At 42.6% G+C, this 21,324-nt stretch overlaps 2 protein-coding genes across 11 annotated transcripts in view; one reads left to right on the plus strand and one right to left on the minus strand.

Annotated features, from left to right (window-relative positions):
* LOC102462403 (ALK receptor tyrosine kinase) overlaps nt 1–12,289 on the plus strand; it is a 122,142-nt gene extending 109,853 nt beyond the window's left edge. For both annotated transcript variants that reach the window (XM_075925355.2, XM_089777488.1), the window contains 6 exons: nt 1,790–1,887; nt 3,328–3,420; nt 5,238–5,339; nt 7,080–7,214; nt 8,825–8,915; nt 10,710–12,289. In XM_075925355.2, the coding sequence (XP_075781470.2) occupies nt 1,790–1,887; nt 3,328–3,420; nt 5,238–5,339; nt 7,080–7,214; nt 8,825–8,915; nt 10,710–11,408 (1,218 nt within the window). In that variant the 3' untranslated portion in view covers nt 11,409–12,289. The remainder of the gene's footprint in view (nt 1–1,789; nt 1,888–3,327; nt 3,421–5,237; nt 5,340–7,079; nt 7,215–8,824; nt 8,916–10,709) is intronic.
* Nucleotides 12,290–17,477: 5,188 nt separating this feature from the next.
* Nucleotides 17,478–21,324, minus strand: part of CLIP4 (CAP-Gly domain containing linker protein family member 4) — a 111,577-nt gene continuing 107,730 nt past the window's right edge. For all 9 annotated transcript variants that reach the window (XM_075925360.2, XM_014569787.4, XM_025180990.3 and 6 more), the window contains one exon: nt 17,478–19,772. In XM_075925360.2, the coding sequence (XP_075781475.2) occupies nt 19,451–19,772 (322 nt within the window). In that variant the 3' untranslated portion in view covers nt 17,478–19,450. The remainder of the gene's footprint in view (nt 19,773–21,324) is intronic.

The raw sequence follows: 21,324 nt of genomic DNA on the forward strand, positions 1-21,324 counted from the left end.
CTGAAGTTGTGTAGCTTAATACGATATTTGCCCTGCTGTGTAGATGTACCCTAAGGGAAGTCGAAGGAAGAGTGCTCTTTCTTGGACTTCCTGCTGTGTAGACAGCGCCAAGTCACAATAAGCTGTTTCTACTTAAGCTACACAATTGACGTAGCTCAAGTTGTGTAGCTCATTTCGGCTTTCGCTCTGCTGCGTAGACGTGCCCTCAGTAACCAGCAGAGTAAGATTAAATGGCTGTGTCTACACTGGGCCACTTATTCCGGAAAATCAGCCGCTTTTCCGGAATAAGCTGCGAGCTGTCTACACTGGCCCTTGAATTTCTGGAAAAGCAACGACGCTCTACTGTACAAAATCAGCCGCTATTCCGGAAAAGCTACGCTGCTCCCGCTCGGGCATAAGTCCTTATTCCGGAACACTGTTCCAGAAAAGGGCCAGTGTAGACAGCCCAGTAGTCTTTTCCGGAAAAAAGCCCCGATCGCGAAAATGACGATCGGGGCTCTTTTCCGGAAAAGCGCATCTACATTGGCCACAGATGCTTTTCCGGAAAAGGGGCTTTTCCGGAAAAGCAGCCTGCCAATGTAGACGCTCTTTTTCCGGAAATACTTATAACGAAAACTATTCTGTTTTAAGCATTTCCGGAAATTCATGCCAGTGTAGACACAGCCAATGAGAGTCTCCATCAATAAGTGAGGTTTCAGGGAACAACACTATTCACAAATAAATAAAAGCCCAGCCCTTTTCTCCTATGTATAAGGGCACTTCAGTAACCCCTATGCATGTTAAACAAACTGTGTATACAGTAAAACATGGGCACGATATTGTGCCTACACTGTCCTTTTTGCTTACTTGTGTGTATGATGCTGTGCAGATGAGACTCTGCTCAGACAGCATATAATGCAGGGGACTTTGTAGTTCTTTGGTGATGCCTTCACAGTCAGATACTTAGGGCTGAGTTTTCCCCAACCCTTTCAGGCAAGACTAAGACCTCAGTTGTAGCAGCCAGGGCTTGCGGTTTCCTGTTCAATTGTGCATGCTGCAAACTGCAGGGAGAGTAGGAGCTGGTTCCAGTCCCAGTCAGCTAGTTAGACTAAAGTCCATTATGGCTCCGAGCTGGAGGGTGGCAAGGAGCAGTGTACCAGCACCTAGTGACCTTTCATCATGAAGGAGGGAGGCATTTAGAGTCCGAGGTGCTAATGAATCAGACTGGTGTGTATGCCAGCGCAAGTTAGTGTTGAAAGATGTTGCTCTTTAATCAGTATGCAAAGTGCTGGCATGCACACGATCAGCAACATCACTTAAAGGCTGTTCTTCCTCTTCAAAGTACATCATGTAATTCTGTATGAATGCACCCTCCCCTTCCTTTCACAAGACATCAGCTCCCTGCACTGATGTACTCCTGGAAATTAAGTTAAATAACTAAAGGGGCAATTGCTAAAAATCCACACATGTGACAGAAGAATGTAAATGCCAAGTTGAGACTCAGGCACTAAGATACTATATAAAAGGATGGGTTGATGGTTTAGGGTGACCTAAGGGAGTATTAATAATGGGATGAAGCTGAGTAAAGATAAATTCAGGTTAAATATCACTAAAATACTTATAACACTGAGACTGTGGACTGATCTCCCAAGAGGTAGTGTACACACATTTAAAGCTAGACTGCATAAAGCAGTGAATACTAATTCTGCTGTGGATGGGAGGTGAATTACATGGCCAACTACAATAAGATATCGGATCTAATGATTCTGATTCTGCATTTAACCCCACTTTGTACCTTGTCTTTTGGTAGAGCCAGCCCTCTTCCCTTTCTATGCTGGATTTGCTACATGTGGCTCGTGACATTGCATGTGGCTGTCAGTATTTGGAAGAAAACCACTTCATTCACAGGTAAGGTCATTTGCTATTGAGGACTCTTTACTGCTGCCCTTTGTATGTATAAATGTATATTGTAGTGTATTATAGTATATTGGCTAGCATGTGTAAGTAATTCTGTGGTGAATATATTTGTGTATCACTGTCCTCTAGTGGCCAGATGTTTTCTGATGAGCCAAAAGCCTGACTAATAGTAATTATGCACAGGGACTCTACTGCATCTCGAGTGAGGAAGGCCTGTAGTCATGATGCCAAAGAACTTGAGCTCTCTCCTCAGTGGCACAGCATGCGTTCAGTTTATTTATGCATCTTGCCAGAGGGGTTGGAATTAGACTTCCAGCAGTGAATTTATTGTACTATTCATTAGGCACCAATAGCTGAGTTAGTCATTGCCTGGTTCCTGTGTATGCGTTGAGAGCTATATTAAGAATTGACCCATAGTGTTCTTCATGGCAAGGCCCACCACAATAGTCAAATAAGGATACACAAAATATTGGGCAAAATAATGCAGATCTCTCCCACATTCTTCACACCTTCCTAGATAGCAGCTTTTCATTATCTTCAACAGTTTTAGTTTTCAGGAAATTGAGAGGTTTGTAGCATCCAGCATGGTTAAGTATAGCCACATTTGTGGTCCTTCTCTCTGCAAAGTCAGAGGTGGTAATGGATACAGAGACAATCAGTGTTCTTCCTTTAGCTGTTCTCTATCTCTCCCCAATATAGTGACCAGTCATTGGAGTCACATGGAGCAGAATTGCATTGCTTTGCAGGGGATCTGCAAACTTGTTCCTGTCACATTTTACTGTCATTCACTCCTCGGAGGTCATTTTGCCAGGCCTGTGCTTTTGGTTTTCATTCTAGTAGGAAGGGAACCAAGACACATGGGTATATCCTAAGATTCTGGGTGATGGTTCAGCCCCAAGATGGGTGAGAGTTTAAGGCAAGAGCATGGGCTCAGGATTTGGTTCAGGAGTCTGTTTAGTTTCTGATATGCAGGTTTGACCATTTTCCTTGTAGCACTGACCATTCTGCCTGCCTCTGGCATAGATGTGACAAAGATGTACTAGGCACAGGGGCAGCAGTCATGATTGAGACAGTGCGTGCTGCTGGAAAACATGAGTTATCCGATTCAGATTTTTACTGGCGACTTTCTAGAGTCTCCGCAGCACTTGCGAAGAAAGGATTTTGGCAGGAGGCCCCGCCATACTGATTTATCCATGCATGACAATAAAAAGCATTAAAGAATGATTACGAATAGCAAATGGAATGTATACCATCAAAAGATTTCTACTGACACAATGGGATGCAGCTTGTTGTCCGCAGATAATGACTTCCCTGGGATTTGAGGGGTTTCAGCCCCTGAGGAAAGCAGGCTGCCATTTCCTTTCGCTTTTGCAAAACTGTTGAAAGGTGAAATTATTTTTTCTCTTTTCTCTCTCCTTCTCTCTCACACAGGGACATTGCTGCCAGGAACTGTCTCCTTACTTGTCAAGGGCCTGGGAGAGTAGCTAAAATTGGAGACTTTGGAATGGCCCGGGACATATACAGGTAAAAGACATCAGTTTAGAGTATCACTAGGCAGAAATTTACCAGAAGAGAGGATTATATACCTAGTTAAGTGTCTGCTCTATGTAACCCCAGGAAAGAGATATTTCTGAAATCCTTCCCATGTGACTCCCTTTCTCATGCTACTGTTTGCTTTCAGGCTGTGTAGATCAACAGGCCTCTCACTGTTTCCTCACAGCCATGTCCTGGGAAGAGTTTTCCACATGGCCAGAGAATACTTCCCCCTTCGGATTCCATCCCCAGCTCTTTTCCTCTCACTTTCTCAGCACTAAGTGGCATAAGTCACTGATGTGCCCTTTTGTTCTATGGCTCCAAATCACTTTTAGTTTAATCTCCCTGCTCCTTGGTGTTGACCCTATTCCCTTCTATTTTTTTTTTATTGTAAGTAAATCTCCTCAGTTGACGCATATAGAGGAGGAAAGATCAGGAGACTGTAATTACCCAAACTGGAATTTAGCCAGGCCTCTAGGGTTAATGACTCTGCGCTTACAAGACGTGCCAGGAAATCTTTAATGATCACAAGTGGTCAGGACCTCCGTTTACTTTTCATCTGCAACTCAGCACCCCTTAACACTGTACTGGAGATTTGGGTCACTGCTGTCTCAGTGGGAAGAAAGCTACTTACTGAATCACCAACACAGTTTCTTGCTATACCTTGGGTTTTTCTGTTAAGGGGTCACCCATACAAGTACTGAGGAGGTCAGACCCTGCTTAGCTTGGGCTCTGAGCAGACTGCAGCCTGAAGTGATGCATTCCTAATAGACTTCATATGCACTCTGGCTTTTCTCACCTACCATGCTAAGAATGCTGCCTGTAGTATTCTCATAGACACATAAAATGTAAGGCCAGAAGGGACCATGATGTCCCACTTCCTTCACATCTGAGGCCACAGAACCTCACCCTCCCTGTACTAGACCCCTAATGAGTTACTGATGTCCTTAACTCATCGTTTAAAGCTGGGTGAGTGGTGAGGACAGGACGGATTTTCTGGGCCACTGGGCAAGGTGTGAGGAGTGCTCTTTGCTCCCAGAAAGACCTGAGCCTCAAGAGGAAGAGCAGGGCTGAGGACCGGCAGTCCTCAGGGCCACCCAAAGTGTGTCCACCCCAGAGCTCTCAAGAGTTGCCCAAAGTGTACCGCCTGGCTCTCTGGCAGCAATGTGAAGGACAGCAATGCAGGGCTCCCCTTTGGCAGGTCTGGTTTAAAGAATCCAAGTTACAGAGACTCTTCCATTTACACTAGCTTAAACCTGTAAGTGACCTAGGTCCCATGCGGCAGAGGAAGGCAAACATTTCTCAGGATCTCTGCCAGTCTCACTTGGCAGACTTGTTTCTGGTGGTTGAGTTGATTTGTTTGTTACAGGTTTTTATTATTTTTTAAGGGGTGCTTACCTGGATGTGGGTATCAATGCTGTGACATGTCGTTCCTGGCACAGTGAGAGAGCTTTTCCAAAGAGGAAGGTTTTGCTTTAAGACTCGTGAATAATTCCATTGATTTCACTGAGACCCACCCGTAGGATTACTCATGGGTTGCAGGATCAGGCAAAGTCAGAGAAAGTACAGAGCTGTCTGTCCCTACATGAAATGCCTGTTTAAACTGTTTCTATGAATAGAAAAAGATCTTGTCAGTATAATATCTGCCTTGCTGCTTCATTTACAAGAAAAGATCCAATTTAAGCTCTTTACTAAACAACCCAGCCTACAGGCTCCTAACTGTAATCCTTTAATTAGAGAAGTATTATATTAATGCCACTTTCTTTCTGAATCCTGGGCCGACTGTTTGCTTTGTTTTTCCTCTGCAGAGCCAGCTATTACCGAAAGGGAGGGTGTGCAATGCTTCCAATCAAGTGGATGCCACCCGAGGCCTTTATGGAAGGAATATTTACATCAAAAACTGATACGTGGTGGGCTTTTTTCTTGATCTATCAACTTCCCATTATAAAAGGAACATGTCCCCATCATTTCCTACCTCCCCCCCCCAAAAAAATGAAGAGCTGGAGCTTTGAAAACAAGGGAGCTAGTGGAGGGGACGTGGGAGTGCATAGCCAGATTCTTGCAAAGGGAATGCTCTCACCTGGGAGCAACGGATCTGGCTTAGATGCTGTATTGGTTATGAACAGGTGATCTAGCGAGGGAGATGCCAGCTGTAAGCTACTGAAAGGAGTCTAGTCTCTTGGTAGGAGCAAATCATCTTTCAGTGGCAGGTTCAGACACAGCCAGTATCAGAGGAGCTAGTGGAAACGCAACCTCAATTGCCACCGTCTCTTGGCCTGATGATGCAGCACATTGTTGGGTGTTTTCAAGTGCCAGGAGAGGGTGGAGGAGATTGAGCTGACCTGTAAATTGCTGAGTCAGCAAAAGGCTGTAGACCCCCTCCGAAAGTGCAGGATCACTTGCAGGGTTTGCATCTGAGCCTAGCCCTGCTCACTCTGCTGTGGCTGACAGCCGCTAATGTCAGGAAGATGAAGGCCGGTGTTGACAGAGCAAGGGTGCTGCAGATTGGGAAAGAAAAGCTCAGGCAAAGCTGAGTCGGGAAGCCAGGAGTGCAGAAGAGTGCTTGGGGAGAGGAGGAGACTGAAGCCATCAGTACTGCTGTTCACCAGCTGCCTTCCCACAGTGTGAAGTGAGAGTACAGCCTGCTTCACAGCTGATGGGGACAGTCAAATGAATGCTGAGGAGATTGTATTTCAGTCTTCAAGTGCTACATGCTCAACCAGAGACCAAGTTGTGATGTAACCTAGGGAATATTCTAATTTTCATTCCCTGAAACATATGGTTATAGCAAGGGGTCACTTGTATCATCAATACAAGAGCAAAGTGAGAGCTGTTGCTTATTCAGGAACATAGGATTTGCCATAAAGGGTCCAGCAATGGCTAATATGCAAGTCCTCAAAAGAAGGCAAGTTCTTCCACAGCAATACACCTGTTGTATACAATTATTATGTGCTAGACACCAACTGCATATGATTATTTCCTCACCTTGCTGGATACTTGTACTCTAAATCATGACATTTAATTACCAAATCACAGTCTTGGCTTGCTTAACAACTAGGCTACGTCTACACTGGCCCCTTTTCCGGAAGGGGCATGTAAATTTCACCTATCGTAGTAGGGAAATCCGCGGGGGATTTAAATATCCCCCGCGGCATTTAAATAAAAATGTCCGCCGCTTTTTTCCGGCTTTTAAAAAAGCCGGAAAAGAGCGTCTACACTGGCCCCGATCCTCCGGAAAAAGCGCCCTTTTCCGGAGGCTCTTATTCCTACTTCAAGTAGACGCTCTTTTCTGGCTTTTTTAAAAGCCGGAAAAAAGCGGCGGACATTTTTATTTAAATGCCGCGGGGGATATTTAAATCCCCCGCGGATTTCCCTACTACGATAGGTGAAATTTACATGCCCCTTCCGGAAAAGGGGCCAGTGTAGACGAGCCCCTATTGTTACTGATCCCCATAAAGTCATCCAGTACTACTTTTACATCAGCCACTTTGTCTTAGAGTTCTCCTGCATCTGGGAGTTCCACAGATTGACTGACTAAAGGGTGCACAAAGTAAATACTGGTTTAAATGGCTTTAAGTTCATATCCCCTGAATTGTGATACTATTTTGTGCCTGTGTCTTTGACCTTCCTTCTTTCTGTTCTGTGTCCAGGTCCTTTGGTGTGTTGCTGTGGGAGATATTCTCTCTTGGATACATGCCTTATCCTAGCAAAAGTAACCAGGAGGTTCTGGAGTTCGTGACAAACGGGGGAAGGATGGATCCACCCAAAAACTGCCCTGGCCCTGTGTATGAGACTAACTCATTTTGTGCATCTACACTTTGCTCTAGCCAGAAGATTTTAACTTTAGTACCATATATCTAATGAGCTTCTTAATGAAATGAAGTTCCAGAGACTTTTTCCATACTGGTTATCTGTTAGCCCTTGTAAGTTAGTCATCGGTGCCTTCTTGGGAAGTATTGACCTTTGGCTAGTATGTTTATAAAATATCCGTCAAAAGCGCTGTCTTTCAGATTAGATGAAAACTGCAAGCTCTCATCACCTGTGGCCAAAAAGATCCCTGGTGTTGCTCACAAGTAGCAAAACCTTGGCTCAGTTATGCTCTAACCTGCCTACTGAAAATTCCCTGAGTGGTTTCAGTTAAGGCTAGTTCATTTTTCTGACATGTTGCTGGATTCCCCCCACAGGTGGTGGGCAAAGCAATCCATCTCCATGGATGGCCTGCTTTTTCAAATATGCTCTAGGGGCTCAGTGCCTTGGAAAATGGGTCAAATTCTGTGGACTCTTTGGAATAAAAGGTAGCACACAGTTATCAGTAGATCACCTGCAATGCAGCATGGCTTCCAGTTTCGTTTCACAAAATGATACTTCCCTCACCAGCCAACCAGGGCAGTGTGTGACAACAGCAGGTTACTTCCTGTCTTCATTTGAATGACCCAGCTAAGGCTTTGTGGGAAAGGAATATTGTGGTTTGGAAGGAATATTTTCAAAGGATGTATGGGAGAAGAGACTCCTGGCAAGGAATCTGTGTGGGAATTCCCCCTCCACCCTTTCTTATTGGTTTGATTTTAAGTTGGAGTTGGAGCAGCTTCCCTCTCCAGAGGTGTTTTTAGCAATAACCACTTGGTTAGATCTCCTACATGGCAACGGCCTGTCTTGTTTTGTTTTGTTTAAATATACAAGCAGTGTCAATTTCATGACATGTTCCTAAGGGCAGCATTTACGAATATATTTGGCCCTTGATTTGCATGCAGGTGGATAGTGGTATGGAACCTAATGCTTGAACTCACAACAGGATGGACTTTTTAACTGGCCACGGAAGGTGACAAGCAACACTTGGGCTGTGTCTAGACTGGCCAGATTTTCCGCAAAATCATCTGCTTTTGCGGAAAAACTTGCCAGCTGTCTACACTGGCCGCTTGAATTTCCGCAAGAACACTGACGATCTCCTGTAAGATTGTCAGTGTTCTTGCGGAAATACTATGCTGCTCCCGTTCGGGCAAAAGCCCTCTTGTGCAAATGATTTGCACAAGAGGGCCAGTGTAGACAGCACAGTACTGTTTTGCGCAAAAAAGCCCCGATGGCTAAAATGGCAATCGGGGCTTTTTTGCGCAAAAGCGCGTCTAGACTGGCACGGACGCTTTTCCGCAAGAAGTGCTTTTGCGGAAAAGTGTCTGTGCCAATCTAGACGCTCTTTTCCGAAAATGCTTTTAACAGAAAACTTTTCCGTTAAAAGCATTTCTGGAAAATCATGCCAGTCTAGACGTAGCCTTGGTGGGCTAGTGAGTACTGATGGTATCTATTTGGACCGTGGTGCACTGAAGTTCATTAATTACCTAGTAAATCTGCCTTTTGCTTTTCCTGCCTTTCATGATTTTCTTTCCTTCTGCTGTTGTAGGTATCGTATAATGACCCAGTGCTGGCAGCACCAGCCTGAAGACAGGCCAAACTTTGCCATAATACTGGAGAGGATTGAATACTGCACCCAGGTATTTCTTCTTCCATCTTTCAGCATGCGACAACCAGAAGGCAGCAAGCACTGTACTACTGCTGCGAGCTCCAAACACACATGTGGTGTGAGCCTGAAATCAGTGCTATGTAGCGTAGTGGAGGCAATGGCTCCTCCCTGCACTTCAGAAGGCCATGGTTCCATCTCATTGCCCAAAGAGAGGGTGATCCTCACAGCCCACGCACACACCCATAGGAGGAAGGCTGTGCACAGACAAAGCAACTCTGTGATTGCTGCTTTTACATCAAGGTATAGTTCCCCAACAAGCCAGAGGCCTGAGCGAGTCTACCAAGTTGCTGTCTAGCACTTGTACTCCTTTCTTCCCTAGCAGTGCTGCACGTGAATTGCCTGATAACAGCCCTCTTGCACCCTTAAGATGTTGCCCACTACTGAGCAGAGATGACTCTAACCCAGGGCACCAGTTCAAACAGACTTCTTGAACTGTGGAGAAATTTGAAAGCAGACCAAAATTTCTTGATTAGAGGCAAGATGGATCTGAACTGTGTGAAAGCAGGGAAAGGAAAAAGGGGATTTGTGTGCAGGGCTAGAGCAAGAGACAGGCTAACCCCAGAGGCCTAACAACGTGAGAGGGAGAATTGTAAGAGGCGTTGTCATCGCTTCGCTCTAAAAGATAAGAATGGAATGCTGACTCCAGGAACCTTGAGATAAGGTAGCATCTGAAGGGAATTGTGTGGGCAGAGAGGTTAACTGTTAGTCGTTGATGTATGTAATAGGAGAGTATATATACTTGTCTTTTACTGCGTGTACTTTGAAGATCTGTCTAAGGAAGTGGGGCCATTCCCCCCCCCCCCCCCCCGTCCGTCCACAGGCTCCCTTTGCAATTGCTCGAAATAAACTGCCTCTGACTTGTTGCTTACCAAACACCGTGTGAGGACTTGTTTTCTTCCACAACTAGAACACTGGATGCAGTGATAAACTTTGGGGCAGTCTGAATCTAGATTTACATTACTTTTTTTTTAATCTTGGGCCCATCTCTAGCCTCATATGTTTCAGTGCCTCAGACGAGGCCAGTTTTGAAAAGGCACTCTAAGGTCAGACAGACAAGGGACTGCACTGGGTCTCCTATCCTCAACCTGATTTCCCTTTTTAGTATACAACTCATCAAATCTGTTCTTGTAGTCTAGTGATCTAACAAGCGAACTAGGCAAGAAACTGTTGGCTTGCAAGCTTTGGCACAGACCCACAGAAGGCCAGGAAATCTGTCATTTTACCACTCTGAGCTTCAGTTTCACCATGTATAAAATAAGGGCTAGTACTGATCCACCCACCAGAGTGTGGGGAGGTTTTAATCCATTAATGTTTGAAAGGTGCTTTTAGATCCTCAGATAGAGGTGTTTATTCCAGTAATTTTTTTGGTTGCCTATTAATACAGGTTGAATGCCATAATTACTTAGGAGCCAGTGACTCGGGTGCTTTAGAAAATGTTACCCTGCGTGCCTAAAGACTCTACCCCCTTCCACACCATATTCTTGCTACATTTTTACTGTGACTGCACAAGAGACTGTTAAACTCTGAGTTCCAATCTGTATCATTCCAACATTCTCCTTGCAGTCTCAGTTGCACACAGAAATTCTTCAGTAAATTATCCAATGTGCAGTATTTCACAATGCTGTTAATAAAGTTTGGGCTGCTCTGGAAAAAGATGCTCTACAAATACAGTGCAATTATTATAAACAGAAAACAAATGGCAACTATGACTGAATATCAGCAATGACAACGGAGTTTGAAAGAATCTCATTGTTTTCCTCTATAGGATCCTGATGTCGTCACCACCGCTTTGCCTGTGGAATATGGTCCATCCATTGAGGAGCAGGAAAAGGTTCCAATGCGCCCAGAAGACCCCAAAGCAATCCCTCCTCTGATGGTTTCCCCACACCAAAAGACAGAAGGTGATAAGCAAGCCCTGCCTCCTCCACCCCCTCCACCCTCTGCCATCTCAGCTGAAAAACCTTTGGCTAAAGTGGCAGCCCCCGAGCCTCCAGTTCCTGCGCGACCAAGCCTGGAAGGGGGACACATCAACATGGCCTATGCACAATCCACCCCAGCTTCTGAGCTTCAGAAAGGCAGGGGATCCAGAAATAAGCCTACCAATCTCTGGAATCCAACATACGGCTCCTGGTTTTCAGAGAAGCCTGTTGACAAAAACAGTTCTCTGCTGGAGAAAGCAGTGTCCGAGAGGGAGAATTTGAGGCATGAAGGAAACGGTACTGTGGGGCCCGGTGTTGTGACTAATAGGCTGCCAGGCTCCTCCCTGCTCTTAGAACCATCTTCGCTAACAGCTAGTGTGAAGGAAGTGCCTCTCTTTAGGCTCCGCCACTTCCCCTGTGGCAACGTCAACTACGGATACCAACAGCAGGGCTTACCCCTGGATGTCTCTGCCCCACCTTGCGCGAGCAATTATGAGGACTCTGTCCTTAGAAACAAGAGCCACCTAGCCCATCAGGGGCCCTGAGAGCCCTCTGCACTCTTGACTCTCATTCAGTGTGGATCTTGAGCTTGGAGAATATGTCTGTGTCATCCAAGAGAGAGCAGACAGTGCTAACTTTCATTATGTGCCAACTAGCTCTAAAGTGCCACCCATTGAAGCTGTATTTTCTGATCACTTGAGAAGCTTCAACTCATCAGAGCCTGTACTACTACACAAAAAAAGGGGAGATATTAATGTTAACTGCAAGGCCCAGCTTTCGGTTGCATAAACTTATATGCATGATCATTGTTGTGTCGTGCCCTTTCCTGTGCGCTTCTTCTCAATTGTGTATGCTCCTCTTAAATGTAAGGGCAGGATTCACTGCCTGAGTGTTTCATGTTCGGGGTTTCCTTACCAAGCTGCCTGGTTGCTGTGGAATGGGATACTTGAAATCCCCTATGGAAGGCAGAGGTTTGAAATGACTTGCGAAAGTACCATTTATTCAAAATAAAAAGGATGGAACATCTCTGACTGAAGACACAAGGAACATTCCCCAAGCTGCGTTACAGCTGTAGCATTGTCTTCACAAGTCCTTGGACATTATGGTGTCATTGGCAGGACAATGAAAAGATGCCAGTCAGACTTATGGTTTGTGAGTAGGATGGGAAGTAAATTAACTGTAAAGGAAGAGACTGAAAAAAAAAATGGCTTATATTTTTTGCAAAACCAAAGCCAAGGATAGTACTAGCCCTTGAAAATTCTGTGCTATAGAAAGGAACTGTTGTATTCTGTCAGTACTTTTTGTTGTTCAGTGGCATTCAGGTGGAATTTTGCAGGGTAAGAGAAGTTTAAAAGGCCTCTACAATGAGAAGTCACCAGTAAATGGAAATTAAAAGGTCTAAAATGCCCTTTGACATACCCTTTACTAACACCATAAACAGAAAGGCAGCAGACTTTGTACCCCAGCTGGATTCTAGGCAGTGTCTGCATTTGATGGGTTCATTACCCTCCTTGTTCCTTTAACAGAATTTTTGTATGCTGCACTGTTGCATTCTGTACACCTTCTGCATGAAACGTGTGATGTTACAATATACACAAAGAATTGAATTCATTTGTAAAGATTACATAAATAATTTACAATATACTGTCATGGGGCTGCTGAAGCAGTAGTGCTGCCTAATAGAAATAGGCTTATGAGAGCAGAAATAGGCTTATGAGAGCAGCACCAAAGGAATATAGAAGAGCTGGGTCTGGATCCAAACCCTTTAACTTTGGGGAAGTGGTTCAACCTCCAATTCTGGATTCACACTTTGCAGTAAATTTTCTAATGAACGAAACCAGAACCCCAGATTGAAACACCCTAAGCTTTGTTAGAAAAGGATCTAAATCTGAGGACTGTGACCAGACACACCCATCTTTAAAATATGGGTGCAGTGAAGTTCTTATCCCTGCTCTGCCTCCCCCTACCCTTCTGGTAAATAATGCTGAAGTCTTAGTAGAGTGGTGTTGAAATTGTGCATCAAACTTTTTTTTTTTTAATGAGGCTTATGTTAGAAGGTTTGAGATGTGAAATGTACTAATTCTGTAAGTGCTTTGGACTTCACTCATCTGCTACTGGTATGTTGCATATCATGGCTGCATGGATTTCATGTCTATAGTAGGGGACTAGAAATCAGGTCCTTCTGTTGCAAAGACAGAGGCCTCTTCCACTGGAGCTAATAGGATATTTGTGAGCTATTGGGGTAGTTAGTCTTTTTTGTGGACCAGCCACTAGAGGAATGACTTGCTTACAGACTTGCTTACAGACACTGGAACAGGGCTGACAGTCCATCTAGCTTAGAACTGTTGCATTCACTACTCTTGCTACAAGAAGACAATGTGTTCCATGGAAGAGCAATGACTGAGCTTTACTTGATACTGTCAAGACTGTGTGCACAGCAATATTATCCATATGGAAAGCTGAAATGTCTAAAGAAAATTTCAGTTCTTTCTTTCCCAAAAAGGATCCAGATTTTTTTTTCTCAAAGCGAGTCTAAGGGAAAGCTGTATGATCTTTTATTTTCTCTCGCTCCATTCATGGCAAGAAACAGCTCTTGCAGCATGTATAGCTGAGGGCAGAACCTAGTCTGTACAGGTACATGTTCTTAAACGAGCATAGCTGAAATGTTAATAAACTATGACTATCAGTTTCAAGTATATTGATCTACAGACCTGGGATTGCCTGACTCTGCAACTCCTCCAGTTATTGATCATTTCCAATTGCTTTGGTTAAAAGTACCATTTTTTTAAAAGATGCTCTAGAGCATCAGCAAAGAAAGATGAACAGATACATGGATATTTTTTTCCCCTTTTCCCTATTTGTGGTCACAGTAAGGCGATGTACTGAGTGTTTTTATTTTGCCTCTCCCGGGGTGTGCATATAGTCTATTATTGCAGGGAAGTCACCTTATGTGTGTGTCTCACAATGAGAGCAAAAACCATTACTACTAATGTCCCACATGAACAGCATGTTTTGGTCTGTGAAAAATGGGGAACTGTAATTCACATTTGCTGACAATATTTTCTTCTATCATATTTGGAGACTCTAATGTAGCATGAGATTTTCAAAGAGGCATAAACCTCAGCCACTTGCAACAAAATTTTCCTCTTGATGTGCAAAGTGCTTTGGACTCAGACAGTGGTGTTTATAGTGGCAATGGGCTTAGGATGAGCGGAGTGGGGTCTGCTGAATCTAGGCCAGGTTTAAGACTGAAGCTGGTTTTGAGCAAGGTTTAGCATTAGATTTTGGCCCAAATGGCAGAAATCTGAGTCAGCATTTCTCATGAAATTTCCATCATCTTGCACAATCTGTTCCAGGCACATCTAAAATATGGCCAGACATGAGCTCTTGTGGTTTTGGATGCAGTGCAGACATGGAGCCACAGAGGTAGGTCTGAATTCAGCTTCAAACCCACCCGAAAGACATCTCTTGGAATCCAAAGGCATTCAGAACATGTAGTTGTGGCTTATTTCTAATACAAAATGTAACTCATCTCAGCCTCTACCCACATTATGATGACTGCATCACTTGTGTAGAAGCCCATTGCAGTATCTCTCTTCTGCCCGCCCCACCCCACCTTGCTGGGTTAGTGAAAATGCTGGGCATTGCCCCTGTTCCACTACTGCAAACTAACCACTGCAGTGGAGTAATGAAAAGAAACTCTTTTCCCCTGCTGCTGCCTCTTTGCTCTGTGACTAAAATAGCGTCACACTCCCTGTATTACACATTGCCTGTTCACCTTACATTTTTAATGATAATAGGCTTGTGTAAAGGGGCTGAAAGATTCTGTGGTAATAGCTCTGCTTCACTTGGATTATCACTGCCATGCTTGGTGAAATGAGCTGCAGACATCCGTTCAGATAAGGAACTAAAAAGGCAATGTATCAAGACATGCATAACAAGTTTTTTTCTAAAGACAAGCCAAGCAGGTGGGAAAGGCAGCTGAACAGCAGCTTGGTTTGTTGCCTTAGTCTCCACATAACATTAGAACATGTTGTGAATGGGATTATAAACAGCAGCTGGAGAGTATTTACATGGTAATGCAATGATTGATGGATACTCAAGTTTGTTTGTTTTAAAGTATTTTACATTAGAACCCACTCCCCAAAAAAGTCTATAGGATCTGAAGCCATTCAGTATTCATTAGTCAAATGCTATAGGATCAGTGTAATTCCACAGTATTTTCACGGAAGTGAATGAGGTTACTCTAGCTGTACACGAACAGAAAAAGCAAATTTGTCTTACTATATGGGGTAGAGGGTGAGTTGGCTGGAGCGAGGGAAATTGAGGGCTTGCTACAAGCAGGTTCAGTTTTAAATGCCTGACCACATGAGCTCACATGATTGGAGCATTTTGACATGTCATGTCTCCAGGAATCCCACCTGAAATACTGTACACTTTAAGCTTATTACAAACTTTTTTCCAGTACCAATATTTTAAAATTAAACGTGTCTTTGAATAATAGTTATATAATATTCATGTAGCGAGTATTCACCCATTTTGGAACTAACCATATGTTTGGGCCTCGGTGAGTCTACTATAAAACCATCCCATTCAAATATCTTCATTTGAGTATTACACATAGTCACCTTCACGCTACAGTAAAATGGGGGCAGCAGTATAGCCTGAAATGAAAGCAGTATGATGGAAAAACAACTACACCTCTTCTCCCACAGGAACTGTTTTCCCCCACCCCATATATCTCCACGGAGTTGCAGGTTCAGACAGTTGTAAGGTGAATTACACCAGGGAAAGGATGTGGCTATGGCAGGATGACAGGAGATCATGGGTTAGGAAGTATAAGGCAATGGCTGCCATCTGAGTTTAGGTTGTTCCACTTCCTGCTCTATAGAGTCCTCCTGTGACTGTCAGGGAGTTCATGGGCAAGTTTACTTAAGGCCCTTGTTGTTTGAGGTAGCTGACTTCAGGTGACTGGTTCATTTTAAAAAAAGGTGATATGTTCGGTGTGTAATGTGGTGCGTCCAATTGTGATAGTCACTTCCCTGGCTGTGTCTGGTAAAGGTGGTGTATTGACAAAATGAGACCATAATGCATGACAGGCTTAGTCTGTTGTATACCAACAGGAGTTTAATTTTGCAAGCCTGGCCCTACAACTGACACCATCATCTTGGTAAAAACTTTGAAAAAGCATAAAATAGCCTTTTAAAGACATCACACGTTGCCTGCCCCACATTCCCCAAAAGAAAGTGTCTCAATTATCTGTAACGATGCTTCATTGGAATGTCTGTCACCGGTATAGCAGCTTATGCAACACTATGTATAAAGGAAGGGCCTATGCACTTCAGGGATATTAAAAGACATATTAATATATGGTCATTGAGTATTTTGTATGGAATAGTGTATTTGTATTGTAAACAAGTGTAGTGAACTAAAAAGCATGAATATAAATAAAATGACAAATTGACTCCAGCTCTTGGGTAATCTATTAATCTCTCCACTAATCATCTCAACAATTTGCTTGCAGGACATCAGCTTGGCTTGGCCTGTGGATGAACTGTTACCATCACTAAGCTGTGGAAGTAATTTTTATATACGACTTTTAGGTAGCAGTTGAATTAAGACCAAGTTATGTTATCTCCTTCAGGGTAGCAGCCATGGCTATTTAGCAAAGTAAGTGTGATTTAAAGTGTGTGGTGTTTCTTTTCCACAACTTTGTCTATCCTGTTGCCACTAGAAAAAGAGCTCTATTAGCTAAACAGACAAAGCTGAGTCTCCCACAGTCATACTGGAAGACCATCACAGACATGCATACTATGGTACAGTTTTTTGGCTGAAGAGCTCCTGTAGCTTTAGCAAAGGTTAAATATCATCCCATTAGTGTACAGACTAGCAAACAGAGCAAGTGACATTCCTAACTAAAAATTACAGAACCAGTATTGTTCTCAATCTTCCTGTCATCACAGGACTTTAGCCTTGACACTCCAATGCGATTAAACTATCCCAATGCTTATTTTTTATAGGACAGGAAAGGGAGGCCCTCCAACAGTGGGAACCAGGAGTCTTTGCTTTTGCACAGATGAACTATGGAACTTGAGGTAAGGAGCATTATCCTCATCAATGAAAAGAGTGGACAGATGATCTCTCTGGGCTCACTCAGGATAGGTCTACATTGCAGAGCTATTTGGGGATACTAGAAGTATCCCGAAATTGCTATTCCACGTCTATTGAAGCAGCCCATTATTTTGAAACAGATTTTATAACAACAGGTGGCTTATTCTGACATCTCGGTAACCCTTGTTCCACAAGAGTTACGGGAAATTTTGGAGTAGCGCATTATTTCAAGCGCCAAATTATGAAATAAGCTATTTCGAAATAGCATTGAAATATGATACACAATTTGCATATGTAAACTGCGTGCCTTATTTCGAGCTAAGGGTGCTGTATAGGCATACCCTTACTGAGTTAAGGCAGCTATGGAATTAAAAATCAGAAATTTCTAAGGCCTAGACTACTGCTGAGACCAGAAAGTTATTACACTACCCAAAATGAGGGAGAAAAATGAGATCAATCTTATACTTTGTTTCCCAGCTTGCAATTCTATACCACACATATGATAAACTGCATTAAGAGATAAAATCTGTTTATATATTAGAGTTGCCAAGTCTGTCCTATTTACATAATTTGTAAGAAAAAGAAAGAACAATAATTTTGCAACTTTCCCCTCCATTCCCCACAAGCAAATTATTTTTAAAAGAATAGGCTTTAGTAAATCAAAGATCAGTGAATATTATGTTAATTACAGAAAAAAAGATAGCTATAGATATAAAACATGGAAGAAACAGATGTTAGACATAGCAAGGTTCAAGGCATCTGAACATCTCTAGCTTCAAATACAAACCTATAAACAATTCATAATAAAATGTATACATTCAACATTTACAATGTTCATCTTCAGTTAAAAATATTCATAGACCAGAGTACTATATGCAGCCTTTTTAATAGTCCAAGAAAAATAGCTATAGCCATATTTAAAATACCACTGACTTTGTATAAACTTCACAAAGTCAGTCTAAAAAGAGGATGCTAAAAATGTAATTTAAAGTCTTGTATACTTGAAGGGAAATGCAACAAACTCATTCAGAAAGGTATCAAACCATTTTACTGGTTGAGCTGTGCTAAAACTTGTATACTAGCACTAAGAAAAATGTTAACACATGCTAAACATGTTATGCATTTTAGCTGTTCAAGGTGTACATGAAACAAATACTTAAAAACACTCAGTTATAAAGGCTGAGATAAACCATGTTGCATCAAAATCTAAAGGAGTGTTATGATGCTACAGCTAAAAGATAACTATGGTACTCATAGGTAATTTAGGTATTTGATAAATGTAGCAAAGAAGAAACTGCTCTGAAGGACAATGTTTGCATTGTATATATTTAGTCAAAGTAAAACCTGAAATTTTGCTTTAGATAAATACTGCACAGTACCTCCTGCAGACAATACATAATAAGGACTTAGATATTTGTAATGCAAGTACTATGTAGGGTGCCACCTTAGTTCTATATGCATTGATGCTTGTACCCTGCAGCAAAAGAACTTATTCAAACAGTGAGGGAAAGTTCCTCAGAGACATGAAAGTGCATTGTATTTTGAAAAGTGCATCTTGCATGCTGCTGTCTTTTTACAAATTCCACAGAGAAAAGTGCAAACCAGAAATACCATATTTGTGCTTTAAGTCTTTTTTGTGTTTCATTCATGCTGGTCACTGGCATAGGACTTTAGCAGCAAATTCTTCCAATTATCTTTTTCCATTGGCCCCATGTGTTTCTTTGGGATGACTATCTTTCTGAATGATAAAATACTTAATTGTTTCACAACTGATTTGAAAACAGTAATAAGCTGGAGAAATTACTATTTGCAGGGAAACAGACAAAGTATCTAGTAAACAGACTAATGTGAGAAAGAAGGGGGAGGGGAGATTATCTTTCACTGGACCAACTTCTGTTGGTGAGACTCAAGCTATATAGAGCTCTTCTTTAGGTCTGGAAAGATGATAAAAAGAGCTCTACATATTCAAAAGCTTGTTTCTGTCACCAACAGAAGCTGGCCCAATTAATGATATATCCTGCCATTCATCCTGGGATCAATACTGCATAGACTAATGTGACTCATTTAACAATCTCCTCTGTTATGAAAAGACAAGAATGATGTATCAGTTCATTAGTACATGGAAAAAACCTTCCAAATACTTTGAATCACAAAGCAACTTAAAAGAATGTGCTCACACATGCCCTGAGTTGGACATTATTCAAATAACACAGTCTCAAAACCAGAATGCTTTACAAGAAACTGCCAAGCCGGGACTGTGTCAAAACAGAAGAGGGGTATATAAGATTTCCACTCCTTCACATGACTCTGAGGTGGTTAGAGCCTGAAAAGATGTTGTATTATCAAAGAAAAAAAACCAGATTAAATAGCTTAGATTAAAAAGTCAATATTCCATGCAGGTGATGGGGTTATTGTTTGTTTAACGCTTATCACTGCACTGGTACTTAATGCACAGGTTGTAAGTAAACATTTTGGTTCAACAACTGTCATCCACAAGTTTTGCTCCATTAATCCCCCGATAGGTTACTCTACTAGGCCGAACTAAGACTCCATGGTTTGTCTTACAGGTGAAGTAGCGCTTGTCACCCACAGATCCATCATTCTTTCCCTTTGCACTTCTGAGTTCAAGTCCAAGCCATATCCCTGGTGCAAAGTCAGTAGGGCCAATGTATCTAATTGTGCCCATCTCATTAGAGCTGGTTAGCAGGACCTGAGAACCCTCATGTAGTTTCACAGGTCCCTCTGTGTTAGTCGTAGTGGTATTGCTCCAACTACGCCGCAGTGCCGAGCTTTTAGATCTAGTCAGAGGGAAAAAAAGGCTTCTTTCAGTGAGCACGTAAGGGAATTTTTTTCGTATGATTCTCATATGCGCAGACACATTGTTTTTTAAAGGAATTTTAGCTTACCTTTTCATAGATTGCTTCACATTTCATGTCAGGAATGCAAGTTAATTTACAAAGAGAGAGCATACCATCAAATAAGGAAAATCTGTTTCCCTTCCACTTACCCAATGTTAAGCTCAACATTTTCTTCATAGTAGACAATGGTATCACTAACAGATGGAGCAGCACAAACTAACTGCTGTGCTTATGAACAGGTTGGTCAAGTCAAATTGTGACACAGCAAGGCCAGCCAGTATTAATGGGTCACAAAATTGTGTTATAACCAAAACACACGTTGAGATAGAAAGTGCTGAACTTAACGCGTATAGTATTAAATTGTGTAAAACACCATGAATATTTGGAATAATGAATGAATTACTGGAACACAATATAAATTCTCCATTGAATCCAATGAAGTACCCTACCTGAAGAGAATTCTCCTAAAGGGGTGAGATGTCCAGAAATCTATGTTTCAACAAAAGCTATGTGATCAAATGCGCAAAATGACAGCCTACTCCGTATTTATTCCTCTACATGCTAAATGGATAATTTTCATTTGGGTGCTAGGCAGACCCATCCAATGAAAGATAATAAAATCCAATGCATAATCTAGGTGTCAATCTATTTATAAAGCCAAAAAGAAAACAGATTCCACATTTAAAAAAAAAAAAAAAGAAATTGCTTCAAATATACCACATTAATCTACAGTGACAAGTTAAGTAAAAGGCAGCCGGGGAAAGAGGACAGAAATGCAATTTTTTCCATGTTCAGCGTATTTCTTTTAAGCTATAGTTTGGCATTGGAAAAACAGTTTCATTCTCCCTTCTGTTTTGGTGACAAGATCCAAGGACATGCACAAGCAGTTCACTTTTACCCAGGCTGATCTTACAGTCCTTCTCGCTCAGCCAGAACTCAATGGGAGTTTTGTCTGAGTGAAGACTGCAAGAACATAGTTACAAGCTGGGGACCAACCGGTTAAGTAGTAGTTCTGCAGAAAAGGACCTGGGGGTTACAGTGGATGAGAAGCTAGATATGAGTCAACAGTGTGCCCTTGTAGCCAAGAAGGCTAATGGCATATTAGGTTGCATTAAGAGGAGCATTGCCAGCAGATCCAGAGATGTCATTATTCCCCTTTATTCGGCTTTGGTGAGGCCGCATCTGGAGTATTGTGTCCAGTTCTGGGCCCCCCACTACAGAAAGGATGTGGACGCATTGGAGAGGGTCCAGCAGAGGGCAACCAAAATGATTAGGGGGCTGGAACATATGACTTATGAGGAGAGGCTGAGGGACTTGGGTCTGTTTAGTCTGCAGAAGCGAAGAGAGAGGGGGAATTTGATAGCAGCTTTCAACTTCCTGAAAGGAGGCTGCAAAGAGGATGGAGAGAGGCTGTTCTCAGTAGTGACAGATGGCAGAACAAGGAGCAATGGTCTCAAGTTGTGGTGAGAGAGGTCCAGGTTGGATATTAGGA

Source organism: Pelodiscus sinensis, chromosome 3, assembly GCF_052426305.1.
Source record: "Pelodiscus sinensis isolate ZL-2025 chromosome 3, ASM5242630v1, whole genome shotgun sequence".
Taxonomy (NCBI): Eukaryota; Metazoa; Chordata; order Testudines; family Trionychidae; genus Pelodiscus; species Pelodiscus sinensis.